Consider the following 17,841-nt stretch of genomic DNA (forward strand, 5'->3'; position numbering starts at 1 on the left):
ATAAAAAGCCTTGTCGTGGCAGGTCTTTACCATCATCTCATCCCTCTCTTTCCCAGACACTAAAAATCACTTAAACATCGATTCAAGACCTGAAGTGATATGGATGTATCACCCCCATAACTGGTTCAATATTGCTTTTAATTTTTGTTTTCATGCGAGTTCAGTGAATTTAGAAACTGACAGCATGTTCTGAGATAAAAAGAAAAACAGAACAGAACAGAAAAGCCGATGTTCTAAACTGGTTTTGCTTCAGGAGACAAAATTTACATTATACACGACCTCAAAGCCAACAGACGTGAAAACCTGGATTTCAAACGCTAACGTGTGTCAACAAAGTGCAAAACATACTGTCAAGTAAGTTCACGGCTCCTTCACACGATCACTACAAGTTCAATTCAAATCATCTACCAGTAAAATCAGTAGGAAGTGAGATTTGCAACATGGTTTGAATGTTTGACGCTTGTTTTTTGAATGAGTAGTTGTGGCACTTGAAAGATGAACGACCGCAGGAAAGTTTTACTGTTAAGCTACTACTGATGTCATCTAGTGGTCAGTTAAAGAAGTACGTGGAGTACTGTTATACAGTCCAAAATTATTCAGATACCAGATATAATTTGTTGGGTGCAGGACACTATAGTTCGTTTATGTAAGTGATAGCAGAATAAACTGTGATATATATTCAAAAATTCTTCATACAGTGAACTATACAGATGAACTTTGATTTGATACTTTGACCTTGTTTTGTTACATAACATTCTATTAAGGTTATCTGAAATTACCAAGATGAACTTGTCAAATTTTATAACCACTTTCTAAACTATAAACAGTGATAATGTGAGCAATTTTTGAAGGTGTCTGAATACATATTGGCTTGACTGTAATTCAGTTGTGATTATCAAGATGAATTTGTTCTGACACAGTTTAACTCTTGAGTTCTTGTCATATTTTATTACCATTTTTAAATCTACAGCGAATAAACGGTGATATTGTGAGAAATATTGAAGGTGTTTAATGAAAAAAACTGCACTGTAATACTTTTAATGAAACTGTCACTACAACATGTACTTTTCAAAATTTCATCTACTTTCATCGGCCTATATTTGTATTACAGAAACTGTTATATTGTACTGTATTTTTCAAAAATAATGACAGAAATATGTCACTTTCATTCCAATTTATCTAAAAAAAAAAAAAAAAACCTACTACTCCTTGTTTAAATGCCCCTGCATTTATAGGATCTGCCCTACTGATGGCGCCAGTGCTTAAATGACTACATGATGTAAATAAATTATTTGTACTGCTGTATAATGGGATTTTTTTTTTTTTTTTTTTTTTTTTTTTTTTTTTTTCAAAATTATTTTTTTTATTTTTTACTTTTTTCTGTGGACTAAATGCCTTATGAAATAATAATATGTGTCAAAACAGCGTAGCTATCTATATCCCCTGTTTAGTACACACAGGAACATATGTAGTTATGTTTTTACCAGAAAATGAAACTGAAAGAAGGTCACTTATGAATATGGCTTCGAACTATCAAGAGGGATCGGGTGAGTTTCATAAAGCATATATTCCGATATCAAACAAACAAAATATAATAAACACATAATGTAAGTTGTCTATAGGCCTACTTATCCTAGAGAAGAAAGTCTTTTTAGCAATCACACGTGCTGCGGTGATTACAGCTTTTCTGTGGTTTCGGTTAACACTTTTTCCGGTAATGTGTCATCCTCTTTTCGAAATATTATTTTTGTGAAACTAGTATAGACGTCAAACGTTATGCTCCAGTGAATATTCCACGGGTTTATTTATTTATTTAGTGGAAAGTCGATGTCTTAGACATAGTGGGGCATGTTGTCACAATGGGAACCAGCGCCCAGTTGTAATAAGTCTCTTTAAAGTTGATAAGTCAAGTTACTCCACCCTTAGTCAGAATTGTTTAGGTATTATTTAAGGGTTTCATTCATTTCCTCTATTGTATATTGATACAAATTGTTCTCGTAATAATAACCAGGACTTGTTTCTTCCTAGATGAAGGCAGCAACTCACAATCTAGTGAGAGTTGCTCAGATTTCAGTGACAGTGACACAGATTCTCAGGCATCCAGCGAATCTGGATCTGACTCTGAAGAAGCTCCACAAACATCTAGCAAGGTACATCTCTTAAGACATGCCAGAGGAAAGCAGATGACAGTCTCACTGCTCATTAGCACATTATAGAATGTGAATGCATAGATGAATAAATCCTAATCAGTTATGATGCTTTGTGTTCAAGCCGAATGTCTGTATGCATTACAATCGTGGTAAGTGCCGTTATGGGGACAAGTGTAGGAACAAGCACATATGCAAGGACTTCTTGAATGGTTCGTGCAAGTATGGTGCCGGGTGTCGCCTCAACCACAACCGCCAGAGCTCATCGTCAAGACAAGGCAGACGAAGAAGCAGCCCCTCATCTGCAGGTACGTCTGCAAGATGTCTGTTAAAGATCACTTGATCTGGAAAGCATCTGCTGTGTACAGACATCTGACAGACGTCCATAAGATGTTAGTTTTACATACATTCTAAATCATAAACATCTTAAAGACATCTGATAGTGAACGTCCTATAGATGTATTGAAGATGAGCAAACTACGTAAAAACTGTCTTTCAGATGTAGAATAGACGTCTCTGTGATGTATGTGTGTTATCAGGGTAGGGGTGTAAAAATATAAGTTTTACAAATCAACTAAAAAGGTACTGTAGCAACAATACTCAGTAGAAAGTGGGAGTATCTTTTACAAAACATACTTCAGCTAAAGTAAAAACAATTCCATATGTAATTCAATCCATATATCTAGTAATTACACCCACTTGTAATCAATTAGTTAATTTTTTCTTAGCTTTACAACACACTGGCTCTAGGACCCAATCCATGTTATCCTGAAACCTGTTTTCAGAAATTGTTAAATGGTGAATCTAATCTAATCTGCCTTTTATTTGATATAATTACACCAAGTGAAAATAGCAATGGATTCTATTTACACTTAGTGCAAAAAGCAATTGATTCTCTTAACACTAAATAAAAACAGCAGTATTTTCGATAGCACTATGTTATTTACACTAAGTGCAAATAGCAGTGGGTTCTATTTACAGTAAGTGCAAACAACAGTATTTTCTTAGTGATATGCTATTTACACTAATTTAAAATAGCATTAGATTCTGTATACACTGTTAACATAAGAGGATTTTCTGCTATTTATACTTTTTAATGCAAATAGGGGCAATTGTCTGCACCTCAGTATTGTAGTACATTATTAAAAAGTATGCAATAATAATGCATTGAGTGTAAATTATCATTTTAATTCAAATTATTAAATAGATGCCACTTTATTTGGGACAATATAAGCCCTTTCTAAACCTACCCTAACCCAGTACTTTATTTTCAACTTTTCGATTATTTCCTTCATTTTTATTGAAAGTAAATGCCTTTCCGATGTGATATGAAATTTGAAAAGGGAGAGAAAAAACGTTTGGCAATAGGTCCATTCGAACCTGGGTTTGATCGCATCACAAATGATTACTGCGCACGGTTTGCCATCTGTGCTACTGAAGATGATGTTTTACATTTATCTTTTGTAGTTTGACTAGCCCAAATAGCCTCTGCCAACAAGGCAGGCTATTTGAATTTAGTCTAAATAGACATTCTGTATAATATACTGTAATATAATATAATATGTGTCATTTTAGAATGAAGAGCGAAAATCCATTTAATTTTCTTTTTTTAATAAATCAGCAATATTTAAGTATTATTTATTTACTATTATAGTATTATTAAATAGTGTTGTAGTGTGTGTGTTTGTGTGTGTGTTCATTTTCTGTCTTAGTTTAAGTTTTAGTAACTCGGTTGTGTGCTTTTGCCAGTTTTTTCTCAGTATTTCTATTTAGAGTATATTTAGTTTTTCATCTAATATTTATATTTTATTTCAGCTGTATTTCAATTAACCATATATATATATATATATATATATATACATATATATATAGTCTGCCTTTCTAATTATTTCATCATTTTTTTTAATCGCATATAGAGACTAATGAAGAATTTGACGGGCCGTACAGATGGCAGTTGAAAATTGGAAAGGGCTGGGAGAACATTGCCAATGATCACATTCTAGAAGCCCAGTATTCACTCCCTAACACTAAAGGAATCAAGATCTATAACACACGAGCTGGGTATGTGCAATTTTATTACCTGAGAAAATGCTAAATTATATTCTCCTTTTTTTTAAAAAATTTCATTCCTGTAGACTATAACATAAAACACGTGCTGTTATGTTTTTATTGCAGCTATAAATTTAAACATTAACCCTTGGTTTCATAGACGAGGCTTAAGCCTAGTCCCAGAGTCAGAGCCAAGTCTGAGCTCTAAAGAAACTTGCACTGACTGATCTTAAAATATATCAGTGCCCTTGTTTTGTCTCAAGATGCAAACTAGTAATGTTTGTAGTATGTGTGTGTTTTTGCATGTTTATAAAAATTACTTAAATGTCCTTATTGAACTATGGCCTAATCCTGGCTTAGTCTAAGCCCTGTCTGTGAAACTAGGCCTATGTCTTTTAAGCATTAAGTTTTTAAGTAAGTAATTTGACACTTTTCTCTTTTGCATTATAGAGCTATTTCAATTGATTTCACTAAAATGAGAGTTCTTCAGAAAACAAATATTAAAGTGCGGCGTATGAGCTCAAGAGATACAGAATGGCTGTGGTATTACAGAGGTGACCAGAGCTGGTGTCAGTATGGAGAGAAGGTGAGTTCAACATTAATAGATATGACCTGTGGACTGGACAGTATGATTTTTATGAGGTGCAGACAGTTTATGATTTTTTTTTTTTTTAAGATTTATTTTTGGCCTTTAGATGCCTTTATTTGGATAGGACAGTGTAGATGGACAGGAAGCGAAGTGGGGTGGGATGGGGAAAAATCCATAAGCCGGGATTCGAACTCGGGTCACCCGTAGCGCAATGACGCTATATGTCAACGCGCTAACCGCAAGGCTGTTGACATCAGCTGGACAGTCTCATTTTTATTGAATTTGTCCACTAATAATATCCTAGTGGGATATACAGTTGATGTCAAAAGTTTACATACACCTTGCAGAATCTGCAAAATGTTATTTCTTAAACCAAAATAAGAGGGATGTTATTCTTTATTTAAAACTGACCTGAATAAGATATTTCATATGAAAGACATTTACATACAGTCCACAAACGTAAAATTTATAAAAATTATCCTGTTTTTAATTTAAATTTTTGGGTGAAAAAGTGATATTATACATAAATGAGTTTGATTATATTTAATGACTATCTCTTAATTGTATCTATGTGACTATAGGGCAAAGCCAGTCCAATTCAGAGCTCACAGCTGGAGGCGGCGTATCAAAACAACCGCCGTGGCTCAGTCAAGTTCACCATTGACTCTACCCAGTATGAGATTAGCTTTAAAGGTTTGTTTTCATATTCTCCAACACTCATCTGTTTCCTTTAAATGCCTTTCCAAGAACAGGAAATGTCACATTCATAAACGTGTTTGTGCTTCCAGATATGTGTCAGAGAAATTTATCTACAGGCCGTAAGAGGCGGGTTAGACGACGCCCTAAATATGTACCATCTGAAGGAGAAGGGTAAATATGAAGAGCTTCCTCAAGAGATTCATGTTTGCCTCTTTGCCTTATGAAAATGAAATCTTGGTTTTAAAAAAGTGATATTCATTTATCATATAAATGCCCACTTTTCACCATTTAATCAATTCTAGATAAACATACTAGGTCTCCTATGTTTTTTTCATCGAATATTGTTTCATTTAAAAAATGTCACATTACAAAGGTAAAATATGTTGTATTTATATAAATAAATAAGTAAAATATTTGCACTTCTAACAGTGTAATGTGTTCAATGAACAGATTACGTGGAATAGCCTCCCAGTTAAAAAGCATTTTGAGCCCTCCAACAAACTCCAACAATAAAACTCCAGAATGGCAGTTTAAAGGGAGAAATGGGGAGAAGTGGTACACCTTCAAGAACAGGGTAAAACACTTTTTACAAATCCACAGTGCTTTTATGGACATGTTAATGAGGACTTTAAACTTATATTTATTATGTTTATCAATTTGTTTTTGAGAAGACAGTTTTTCACATTTTAGTTTTTTAAGTTAAGTTAATTGACAAAAAAATAATGCAATAATCAAATGCAAATATTATCTATAAAATATTGCATATAGAAATTTTAACTCAAGTTTTAATTATGTATTTGATAGCCGTGTAATAAGCAGGATAGTGTACATCTACTGGTAATTACTGTAATCTAAACCCTTTCAGGGACATACAATAGCAGTCCTGATCACCCTGTAAGGGTTCAGTTTGCGATAATGATGGGATGAATGTACATTATCCTTTAATTTGTGATACCGGCTACTGTATTTATGGCAACAAAGAGATTAAAATCATCGTCGCTGATCTTGATATTGTTTTTCAACAGGGTGGCTGTTCAGTCTCAAGTGCTGACATTGAAAAATTTTACCAACAAAACCAAGCAACCATGACTTTCACTGTGAATAATGACACTTACACACTGGATTTCGCAAGTATGTCAGCAGAAACATTTGAAAGATTGCAAAACTTGATGAACATGATCTTGAATCGAACTTTAAAATGCATGATGAAAGTAATGACTTGAATATTATTAAAGATGCTGTTTTGTCTCTTTCATTCAGAGATGTGTCAAATCAACCAGAGAACAAATGCTGAACGCAAGATCAGGCGTGTATGAAAGTCATAAAGGTGCTCAAGGTCTTGCAGAAGATGTTGGCGAATTTGGAGTGGAACAAAACGTTATTTAGTGATTTTGGCTAACTTTAATGTTAGTGATTATGATTTTGAAGGTTTAGTCAGGAATGATTGGGATGCGGGAAACAGAAATGAAATGAAATAGTTTTAAATGCTGCTTTTTCACATCAACTTGAAGACAAGCGTAAAACATGTCTTAAGCAACGTGAAGCATATAGTTTCCTTTCTGTTTATTTTAAAGCATTATATATTTTAAACTGCTATCATTTTTTGACTATTGTATAATTACTCTTTACCAATGTGCCATAGCAAAACAGGCATTATACTGCAAAAAAAAAATAAAAATAGTGCCTGTTGGTAACTGCCTGAGAACCAATGTTTACACACTGAAACAGATTCATTTTCCATCTTTAGTATTTTTATACTCACAGATATGCTCGAAGGAAATCAGATGTGGTCAAAAAAATCAGGGATACACAGTAATACAGCAATTTGTTGAGTCAACTAAAAATAATTTGTAACCTGGCTGCCTTAAAATTTTAAGTTCAGTCAACTCAAAAAAAGTTTATTCAACTTGAGTCTCAAATACTAAAAAATGCTCTTTTCTTGAAAACGACATAAAAACCCTTGTCAGACCAACAAAATTGCCCCAAATGTTGTCCCAACTACTCTGTAAAAAACAATTTGTTGAGAAAATTTTAAGTTCAGTCAACTCAAAAAAAAGTTTATTCAACTTGAAATGTTAAATTATACTAAGTGACAACTTAGATATTTGAATTGAATCAACTTAAAATCTTAAGGCAGCTGGGTTACTTACCCATCTGTTAAGTTTAGCAAACACAAATATCTAAGTTGTTACTTAGTACAACTTAACATTTCAAGTTGACTAAACTTATTTTAGTTGACTGAACTTAAAATTTTAAGGCAGCAGGGTAACAAATTGTTTTAAGCTGACTCAACAAATTGTGTTTTTTTTATTTTTTACAGTGAAATGACTAAATTATGACATTATGATCAATACTTTGGGTTAACCTGTTATTAATGGGATTTTTTATTACAAATTTGACTGTTTACTTAGAGGTCATGACAGTAGTAATGATATGGATTTATGTGTAATAACTGATAAAAAATAAAATTATAAAATGACAAGTGTGGCCTTATTTAATGAATACACATACAATATGTATTACTATTTATTTGACCAAGTAAGATGTTTCATCAATCACATGATCATTTCTATCACATGTTAAGTTATGTATTGTATCTAACATCGTTTGGTGGTACATTTTTTGCATTACATTTTTTGTATATTATATAGCCTACACACAGATAAATAATTACTTACTAACTTGTTTGGAAAAAAATCCATTTTCAAGTAATTTTAACCTTGATTTTCTTTTTTTCTAAAATATCTCATATTTCAAGCATGTTCTTCACTGTTTTGTTTGTCTTTAACACATATACACAAGTAGGCTTACACTAAAAACATTATTTGGTTTTACCTCACAGCAATAAGACACAAGCAATGATTTATATTCATTTCACTCGTTTTTTAGATAACTTTTAAACAAGATATAATCAGTGTTGGGGAGTAACTAGTTACATGTAATGGAATTATATTATATTATATTATATTATATTATATTAATTTAATTACAAAATAAATGTAATTAGTAATTAGTTACAGTTACTGAGAAAAAATGTGTAATTAAATTACAGTTACTTTTGAAAAATGCCAGTGATTACAAAGGGGATTACATCTGAATTTTTTCACACCGCCACCCCCACTTACAGATTTAACTGACTTCTTTCATAAATTGCATTGACTGCTCTAATGAGACACCAATGTTTCAGGAGTTTAGGACACAGAATAGGACACATGCTTATTCAATAACTGTTTATTTCCTATTTGGGTTTATGCATAAACTTTATTTTTTAAGATTGTTTTTTCCAAGGCATTGTTAGATGCTAGTGTTTTCTGTCATAACTATGCAAACATTTGATTTAAAACCCGGTATCATAGCTATTAAACTATTTCGTTGTTATGATGTTATTTATGTTATGACATATAGCGCAACAGCGCTCACGGTGACCCGAGTTCGATTCCCGTCTCGAGGTCCTTTGCCGATCCCGCTCCCCTCTCTCCTCCCAGCTCTTTCCTGTCATCTCTCTACTGTCCTATCACAATAAAAGACATAAAAAGCCCAAAACAATTACGTAAAAAATCTTTCACCCTGGTATCGTGGACTTGATCTATTGTTTCATACAAACCCAGCTGCTGCCTTTTTTTGTACACTGCAATGGATTATAAAATAACTAAGAAACTAGTACTACTACGTAATTATTTATGTGGTGAAATGTTGTGTAAGAAAACTGGTATGACTGCACTGTATCCCTAAAATGTCAAGTTTGAACTTGCCGTTTTCTAGCAACTGATTTCTTTATGGAAGTTTTGCGCTGAAATATTTCAACATAGATCAGTGTTTCGTGTCTAATAATTTTGACATGAAACATCTAAATAATCTATCAAGCAGCTTTGTAATAAGTGAGATAATGTACATTCAGCCAGTTATCGCAAAATAATGATGTATATTATCCCTTAGTTATTATAATCTTAATTCAAGTGACAAAGGATTTTGAAAGTCTGACAGTAATTAGTGTTGAACGCTACTGTACGGTTAACTCTGCCTGGTTTAAATGTTTCCAAAATGATTAACAGTTGAAAATATTAGAAATTTAGAAAAGTAATCAAAAAGTAATTAAAAGTAATGTTACATTACTTTAATAAAGTAATTGAAAAGTTACACTACTTATTACATTTTAAATCAAGTAACTTGTAATCTGTAACCTATTACATTTCCAAAGTAACCTTCCCAACACTGGCTATAATATAATCCAATGGGCCTACGTAGTAGAATATAAAAGTGCCCCAAGGATAAAACAAAAAACAAAACAAAAAAAAAAAAAAAAAAAAAAAAAAAACACACACACACACACAAAAAACACCCAATACAAATATGATAACGGCATTTAACACATTAAACTTGCCTTAGGTACGGAAAGATATTTAATTGCCGCTTGCCACAACGCACAAAACATCCAGCTGGTTCACATTGAGGGTTAATCTTGTTTTGAAATCACGAGACAAGACGCTGAAAAGAAAGCGAAAGTGTGTCAGTAGTTCCAGTAGTTTAGCCGTGGAGCACTTTAAATTCTGTCCTGACAGAACATTCAACAATAAGTTCAATTGACAAATGCGTTTTTAAGGTTTTTAATATGCTATCGATGTATTCGCGTCTAGGAACTATATTTGGTAAGTGGAGCATTCATTCATGCATTTTACATTAGTAATTTCACGATCTTACTTACCTCTGAAAGCGTTCGATAACAGCTAAAATATGTGATTCTACAGTTTATTTTCTTATAAGCTATTATTTACATATTTCATATATTTATATATTACATCATTTTAATTGTCAATGAAATATCCCTACCCTGGTGAAAAAAAACAGCATATCCTGGCATGTTTTGATGCTGTTCATATGCTGTTTTTTTCACCAGGGTAGTGTTACTTGAAAATGGTTAATAGTTAAGTAATGGTCTTAATGACATTTAGCTCAAAGGTTTTCATGTTCACTCCGTGTTACTTTATGAAGGGATTCTCCGACATGTTTTATTATTGTATGATTTTTGCTTGAGATAGAACTATGCAGTTTACCAATATAAAACACTTTATCTGATATAACGCTTTAAAATCTTACAAAAATGTATTCAAACTGGAAGCATTTCAAAGAATGGAAAAAGTTCGACTGAACAGTCATGTAATTGTATGATGTCTCTTTGTTTAGAAATGTGAAGATGAATTAAAGGAAGTGGAACTATTAATTATGACCTTAACTATGATGTCATCTGTTATGCTATAGGTAGGTGACAATTATTCTACAGTAGCCTAATTTTTTATTTAGTATGTCATTTTTCACATACTTTGCTGCAGTGTTGGGGGTAATACATTACAATAAATGCGAATTACGTAAACATATTACATTTTTCAAGTAGCTAAAGTAACGCATTACTTTTAAATTTAGACAATTATTTGAGTTACTTTGTTTTTCCAATTATTTACTTGACACCTCTCCTCTGTTTTGAGATAAATTGGGAGTGAGGTGTACAGGCAGGCACTTCCTTTAACCTGAGGCTTATTAATTTCACTTTTGGTGTGAAAGGGCCTTTACTGTTGACAAAAATATAACTTTTGGGTTTCTTGTTATTAAAAAAAATAAAAATACAATAAATAGCACAAGTAACGTCTCGGTTACATATCCCAGATAGCACACGTATGTCTGCAAGATGTCTGTTAAAAATCGCTTAATCTGAAAAGCATCTGCTGTGTACAAACATCTGACAGATGTCTTTAAGATGTCAGTTTACATACATTCTAAATCATAAACATCTTAAAGACATCTAATAGACGTCTATTTGACATCTGATAGGAAACGTTCTATAGACGTATTGCAGATGAGCAAACACTTTAAAAAAATACATGTTCCAGATGTAAATACAGATGTCAAATAGATGTCTGTGATGTATGTGCCCAGATAGCACACGTACATCTGCAAGATGTCTGTTAAAGATCACTTGATCTGGAAAGCATCCGCTGTGTACAAACATCTGACAGACGTCTGTAAGATGTCAGTTTTACATACATTCTAAATCATAAACATCTTAAAGACATCTAATAGACGTCTATTTGACGTCTAATAGGAAATGTCCTATAGACGTATTGCAGATGAGCAAACACTCTAAAAAATACATCTTCCAGATGTAAATACAGATGTCAAATAGACGTCTCTGTGATGTATGTGCCCAGACAGCACACGTACATCTGCAAGATGTCTGTAAGATGTCAGTTTTACATATATTCTAAATCATAAACATCTTAAAGACATTTAATAGACATCTATTTGGCCTATAGACATATTGCAGATGAGCAAACACTCTAAAAAATACGTCTTCCTGATGTAAATATAGATGTCAAATAGACGTCTCTGTGATGTACACTACCGTTCAAAAGTTTGGAGTCAGTACATTTTTATTGTTTTTTTTTTTTTTTTTAAGAAATTGATACTTTTATTCACCAAGGATGTATTAAGTTAATAATTAAAAGTTTATTAAAAGTTAATAATAAATAATTTACATTGTTATAAAATATTTATATTTTGAATAAACACTGTACTTTTTAAACTTGTTATTCATGAAAAAATCCTGAAAAAAAATTACAGGTTCCAAAAAATATTTGGCAGCACAACTGTTGATATTATCCAACATTGATCATTCTAATAATAAATCTGCATATTAGAATGATTTCTGAAGGATCATGTGACACTTAAGACTGGAGTAACAGCTGATAAAAAATCAGCTTTTCATCACAGGAATAAATTCTATTTTAAAGTATGTTAAAATAAAAAACATTATTTTATATTGTAAAAACATTTTGCAATATTACTGTTTTTTTTCTATATTTTTAATCAAATAAATGCAGCCTTGATGAGCATAAGAGACTACTTTAAAGACTATTACAAGTCTTACTGACCCCAAACTTTTGAACGGTAGTGTATGTGCCCAGACCTCACACGTACATCTGCAAGATGTCTGTAAGATGTCAGTTTTACATATATTCTAAATCATAAACATCTTAAAGACATTTAATAGACATCTATTTGGCCTATAGACATATTGCAGATGAGCAAACAGTCTAAAAAATATGTCTTCCTGATGAAAATATAGATGTCAAATAGACGTCTCTGTGATGTATGTGTGCTATCAGGGATGTAACCCTTGTTCCCTGGGAACGGAGACGTCACGTCAACTAACAGATTGCGGATCTCGCTAGAGAGCAGTCTGTCGGTCGACGTGACGTCGAAAGTGACAGACTGAAAGGGAACTCAATTAGTTACTTTTTAATGGAGTAACACAATATTGTAATGCATTACTTTTAAAAGTAGCTTTCCTCAACACTACGTTACTGCGATGTTAAGAGCAGTATTTATTTAACAGGACAATTAAAGTTTCAATGTTTATATTAAAATCTCACTTCAGGCAAACACTTCAGGGAGAAATAACAGCATTGTTTTACAACATGGCAACAGGTAGGTCTGTTGGATTATTTATCATTTTATGTTTCTGTTTCTGAACCTAATGAGAAAGAACATTCCCAAACTTGTTTCCGTATTGAGTGATTGACCAATTGCTCATGTTTCACTGCGTTCATTCATTCAATCAGTCATTCATCCATTCATTTAAAGCCTCAGGTAATCACTTCGAGTGGCAGCTTTTTAATGGACAGCAGTGGGGTTCTATCTTAAATGATTTTGTCATCGAGGTCCATTACTGTCAGGCAGGGGCAAAAGGGATCACCATCCACCTCAACAAAGGGTGAGTTGGCATTCAAAACAATTCATTACAGTTATCATCTTATCAGTATTTTAATATGAAGTATGAAGTGTTATTATCACACTATAATTTAACTATGAGTTAAATTATACATGTAGTATTAAAGCCTTTACCATTCACTGCACAGGCCTGTCTATATTGACTTTGACGACATGACAGTCACCGGACCTCTTGCTAACGGCTATAGTATTCGACGTAATACGCTGCTGTCCCATAACCAGAAAGAAGTAATAGGCTGGTACTACAAAGACAACTATCGCTGGTGCGAATATGGTTCTCAGGTAAGTGGTTCTGGAAATCTCTTATATTCATTTGTAATAATGCAGTTGCCAACTAAACCAGCATACACAAAATATAACATATTTATAGTCTGTTTATCAGCCTTTATTTTGTTTTCTCTCCAATTTCTGTAGGGATCAGGTGGGATGTCATCCTCGATTACAAGTGATTTTATAGAGCAGCAGTACAACATCAATCCAAGGGGCTCAGTCCAGTTTACTGTAGGAAACATGACTTACAAGGTGGACTTCAGTGGTCAGTAGACAAATGAGACTGATCCATGGCTACGACACAATATTTTAACATATTTCTCTTGAAATGATAAAACACTAACTTGCCTGTGCAAGACATTGTTTTAATTTATTGTTGTTTTTTTTTTGGAATGATGTAGCCATGACTCAAACCAATCTGTCCACATATATGTTGAGGAAAGTAAGGCGGCGACCAAAATTCAAAGAAGTAGTAACAGACAACAGCATTACTCAAAACAGGTAAAGCTTTATTAATTCTAGCTGGGACTTATTACCTCTGGTTTGGCTTTGCTCATGAAACAGCAGAATGAATTACTGGTAAATAGTTTGTAAATTCATTCTTATGTAAATCATTGCATTGAAGGTAATAAAAGTGTTAGCAAACGTAGATTCGGATACGACCTAAGTGCACCTGCGTTTCATACTATGGACTTAGATCATTAAAATAGGGCCCAACGTGTTTAATCAATTGCATTATGAATTATTTGTATGTTTTAATTACTATTTATAGAAAAGTTCCTTTTTCATGAAGAATTCCTTGTATCTTTAAAACCGTATTTGTCAAAAAACATCAAAGCCATTTTTTTTTTTTTTTAAATCACATGTAGTTTACCAGTTGTGGCATCTCCCTCTGCAAACCCTACAAATTATTCTTCTCAAACTATCTGGGAGTTTATGGGTGATGAGGGTATTTGGACTGAGTACCAGAAACCAGTGAGTTCCATTGTCTGTACTCAACCAAACAACACTTACTCGATCAACTGAAATTTAATGTGAACTTGACGTTTAACCAAACAGCTCATGGGACTTTTTGTGTGCCTGCAGGGATGTTCGTTGGATAGTGCGGAAATTGAGAGGTTGTATCAGCTCAACCCGCAGTGCCAAGTTTCATTCACAGTCAGACGATTCTCTTACACTCTTTACTTTAGTGGTAAGATATAGAATAAGTCATTATAACAAAATTTTCAGATACAGAAATCTGCAGTTCTACAGTTGAGGTCAAAAGTTTACATACACCTTGAAGTATCTGTAAAATGTTAATTTTACCAAAATAAGAGGGATGATACAAAATGCATGTTACTTTTTATTTAGTACTGACTTGAATAAGATATTTCACATAAAAGACATTTACATATAATCCATAAGAGAAAATAATAGTTAAACTGCCTGCTGTTCTTCAGAAAAATCCTTCAGGTCCCACAAATTCTATGGTTTTTCAGCATTTTTGTGTAGTTGAACCCTTTCCAACAATGACTGTATGATTTTGAGATCCATCTTTTGACACTAACGACAACTGAGGGACTCATATGCAACTATTATAAGACAAAATAAGCTAAATTGACCCTGAATTCAAAAAGTTTTCACCCCCCGGCTCTTAATGCATTGTATTTCCTTCTGAAGCATCAGTGAGAACCTTCTGTAATAGTTGCATATGAGTCCCTTAGTTGTCCTCATTGTGAAAAGATGGATCTCAAAATCATACAGCCATTGTCGGAAAGGGTTCAAATACACAAAATGCTGAAAAACCAAAGAATTTGTGGGACCTGAAGGATTTTTCTGAAGAACAGCGGGCAGTTAAACTGTTCAGGACAAACAAGGGACTCATGAACAACTATCACTGGATTATTCAGGTAACAACACAGTATTAAGAATCAATCGTATGTAAACTTTTTAACTGGGTCAATTTTATAAATTCAACTATTATTTTCTCTTGTGGACTATATGTAAATGTCCTTTATGTGAAATATCTCAGTACTAAAAAATAACACGCATTTTGTATGATCCCTCTTTTTTTTAAATAACTTACATTTTGCAGATTCTGCAAGGTGTATGTAAACTTACCACCTCAACTATATAAATGTAATCTTTATGTCTACAGGAATGTATCAAGTGAACAATAAATATGGTACAAAAAGATCTGTCAGGAGAATCCCCAGTGGACAGCAAACAAACAGGTATTAATCAAAATTCAAAGTTCATATTTCACAGTTCTTTTTTTTTTTTTTTCAAATTCTACATGTACATGTGGTCAGGTGTCTAAAATATCAAGGGAAAAAAAATTTAATTGAGAGATGTAAACTTGGAATTCAGAGAAAAAAGTGAGATACAAACTCGCAATGTTGAGGACAAAATTTCTGAATGTAAGATTAAAATTCACAATGACCTTTTTTATTTTTGTATTTTGGAGCAGAAAAGCTTCCATGCATTTCACAGTTAAGAAAGTCTTGCTTCTATAAAATAAAATAAAATAAAATAAAATATTGGTTTATTGTTGCTGTTGTGTGTGCATTACAATAAATACTTTTGTTTTAATGCTTGTTCTCTTGTCGCAGTACATTGTCACAAGTTCGCTGGCAGTTCATGGACATGGATGGACAATGGACGGATTACATTAAAGTAAATACGCCTTTAAAAAACTCTTTTTTATATATACATTTATTATTATTATTATTAAGTGGTGCTTGCAGATGTTGTCAAGTGGTCTTTTGGGTGCTTATTAGGCGGCATCTTGCTAGTAAATTCATTTTGTAACTGTATCCAGGTGATTTATTCAGAAAAATAAACAGCAGTTTGCAAAAACATGCCCAATTTGGCTTTCTTGCTGGTTACTTTCTGAGTCATTTTGACCTGTATTCTTGCACAACACCAAGACGGTCACACCTTTTGCCTTGTGCGTCATAAAGTTGGACTTTGTCTTTGTGTAGGGTGGTACTAGGGGATGTTGCAGTGTGTCAAGTCAAGATATTGAAGCAGAGTACCAGCAGGACTCCACTGGGATGATGCGTTTCAGAGCAGGCCGATTCAGCTATGAGCTAGATTTCTCAGGTGTGTTAATATACAAACTAACAAACTAACTAAACATGTTGTTTAGTACAAATGACAATAGGTTGTGTTGTGTTGCAGACATGTCCCAGACCAACCTGTCCACAAACACCAGGAGATCTGTACGCCGCCTTTAGCCATAAGACCTCACCTGTCTATTATGTTTACTTTCATATTTACTTGTAGTTATACATGAATGATCTCAGGATGCTGGCTCATGCAATGTTTGCTGGCCATTCTCAGAAAATGTCAAAATGCAGCTCCATTGTGTTTTTTTCTGCGTTGATGCCATAGAAGAAACATTTTTAATTCTCCAAAGAACCTTTGAGTGAACAGTTTCTTTTAGAAGAACATTTTAAAATCTAAAGAACCCTTTCCCACTGTAAAGAACCTTTTATACATTTGAAAGATTCCATAGTTTAAGCTTCCTCATGGAACCATTTGACACCAATAACTTGATTTTTAAGAGTGTATCACGAAACGGAATATCAAATTCTGTTTACTTTGTCTAATGCTAACTCAAGTGCCTATATTGTTTTATTAATTGCCATAAGAAGTAGTTTTCGTGGTGATTATGTTCTTGAAAAATGCTACTTTTATTCTTTGTATTTTTTCTTTTTAGTGCATTTACTGTGCAATATGTCTTATGACAGTTCTCAACATGAATGTCTGCGCAATGATTTTTGTTTTTAAACTGCCTTGGGTCTCATTATATATTAATAATTACATATAAAAAATATGTTTATAAGTGCTAATAATCCATGCAAGGTTTCATTTTCATTGTTTTTTAAATGACTTACATGTTCATTAGAATAATTAAATAAATCTTTTTAAAAATCAGTGTATAGATTGAATTCACTACTTTCAGTACTATTACATTTGCTTTTATTTTTAGATTTATTAGAGTTTTTTTTAAGGGGAACAAGAAAATTTTCTCCCATATATATATATATAATCCACTACATTCACTACTATTACATTTGTTATTATTTTTAGATTTATTAGAATTAGAATTAGAATTATTTTTTAAAGGGAACAAGACTTTTTTCTCCTATATTTATATATGTATATATATATATTGAATTCACTACATTCAGTACTATTACATTTGCTATTATTTATAGATTAATTTTATATATTTTCCTATATTTGTACATATATATATATTGCATTCACTACATTCAGTACCATTACATTTGCTATTATTTATAGATAATTTTT

At 32.7% G+C, this 17,841-nt stretch overlaps 2 protein-coding genes across 2 annotated transcripts; both read left to right on the forward strand.

Moving 5' to 3' along the window:
* The first annotated feature begins 1,482 nt into the window (after positions 1–1,482).
* On the forward strand, positions 1,483–7,966 carry si:ch211-244b2.4 (uncharacterized protein LOC541512 homolog). Its single transcript, XM_051107037.1, has 10 exons — positions 1,483–1,547; positions 2,029–2,150; positions 2,272–2,455; positions 4,064–4,208; positions 4,647–4,782; positions 5,367–5,478; positions 5,574–5,655; positions 5,935–6,058; positions 6,510–6,615; positions 6,745–7,966. The coding sequence occupies exons 1-10, from the start codon at positions 1,514–1,516 to the stop codon at positions 6,798–6,800; spliced, it is 1,101 nt and encodes a 366-aa protein (XP_050962994.1). The 5' UTR covers positions 1,483–1,513; the 3' UTR covers positions 6,801–7,966.
* Positions 7,967–9,981: 2,015 nt separating this feature from the next.
* si:ch211-244b2.3 (uncharacterized protein LOC557230 homolog) lies at positions 9,982–17,460 on the forward strand. Its single transcript, XM_051108619.1, has 13 exons — positions 9,982–10,130; positions 10,666–10,740; positions 12,914–12,963; positions 13,120–13,249; positions 13,395–13,548; positions 13,681–13,801; positions 13,938–14,037; positions 14,406–14,511; positions 14,623–14,728; positions 15,677–15,752; positions 16,131–16,194; positions 16,503–16,623; positions 16,702–17,460. The coding sequence occupies exons 3-13, from the start codon at positions 12,954–12,956 to the stop codon at positions 16,755–16,757; spliced, it is 1,044 nt and encodes a 347-aa protein (XP_050964576.1). The 5' UTR covers positions 9,982–10,130; positions 10,666–10,740; positions 12,914–12,953; the 3' UTR covers positions 16,758–17,460.
* Positions 17,461–17,841: the final 381 nt, after the last annotated feature.

This window comes from Labeo rohita, chromosome 4, assembly GCF_022985175.1.
Source record: "Labeo rohita strain BAU-BD-2019 chromosome 4, IGBB_LRoh.1.0, whole genome shotgun sequence".
NCBI classification, from domain to species: domain Eukaryota; kingdom Metazoa; phylum Chordata; class Actinopteri; order Cypriniformes; family Cyprinidae; genus Labeo; species Labeo rohita.

Coding starts and splice junctions, on each gene's coding strand:
- si:ch211-244b2.4 (XM_051107037.1), top strand. CDS start 1,514: ATGAATATGGCTTCGAACTATCAAGAGGGATCGG. Junction 1,548..2,028: donor GAACTATCAAGAGGGATCGG/GTGAGTTTCATA, acceptor GTTTCTTCCTAG/ATGAAGGCAGCAACTCACAA. Junction 4,783..5,366: donor GGTGTCAGTATGGAGAGAAG/GTGAGTTCAACA, acceptor ATGTGACTATAG/GGCAAAGCCAGTCCAATTCA.
- si:ch211-244b2.3 (XM_051108619.1), top strand. Junction 14,512..14,622: donor GGACTGAGTACCAGAAACCA/GTGAGTTCCATT, acceptor GTGTGCCTGCAG/GGATGTTCGTTGGATAGTGC. Junction 14,729..15,676: donor TTACACTCTTTACTTTAGTG/GTAAGATATAGA, acceptor TTATGTCTACAG/GAATGTATCAAGTGAACAAT.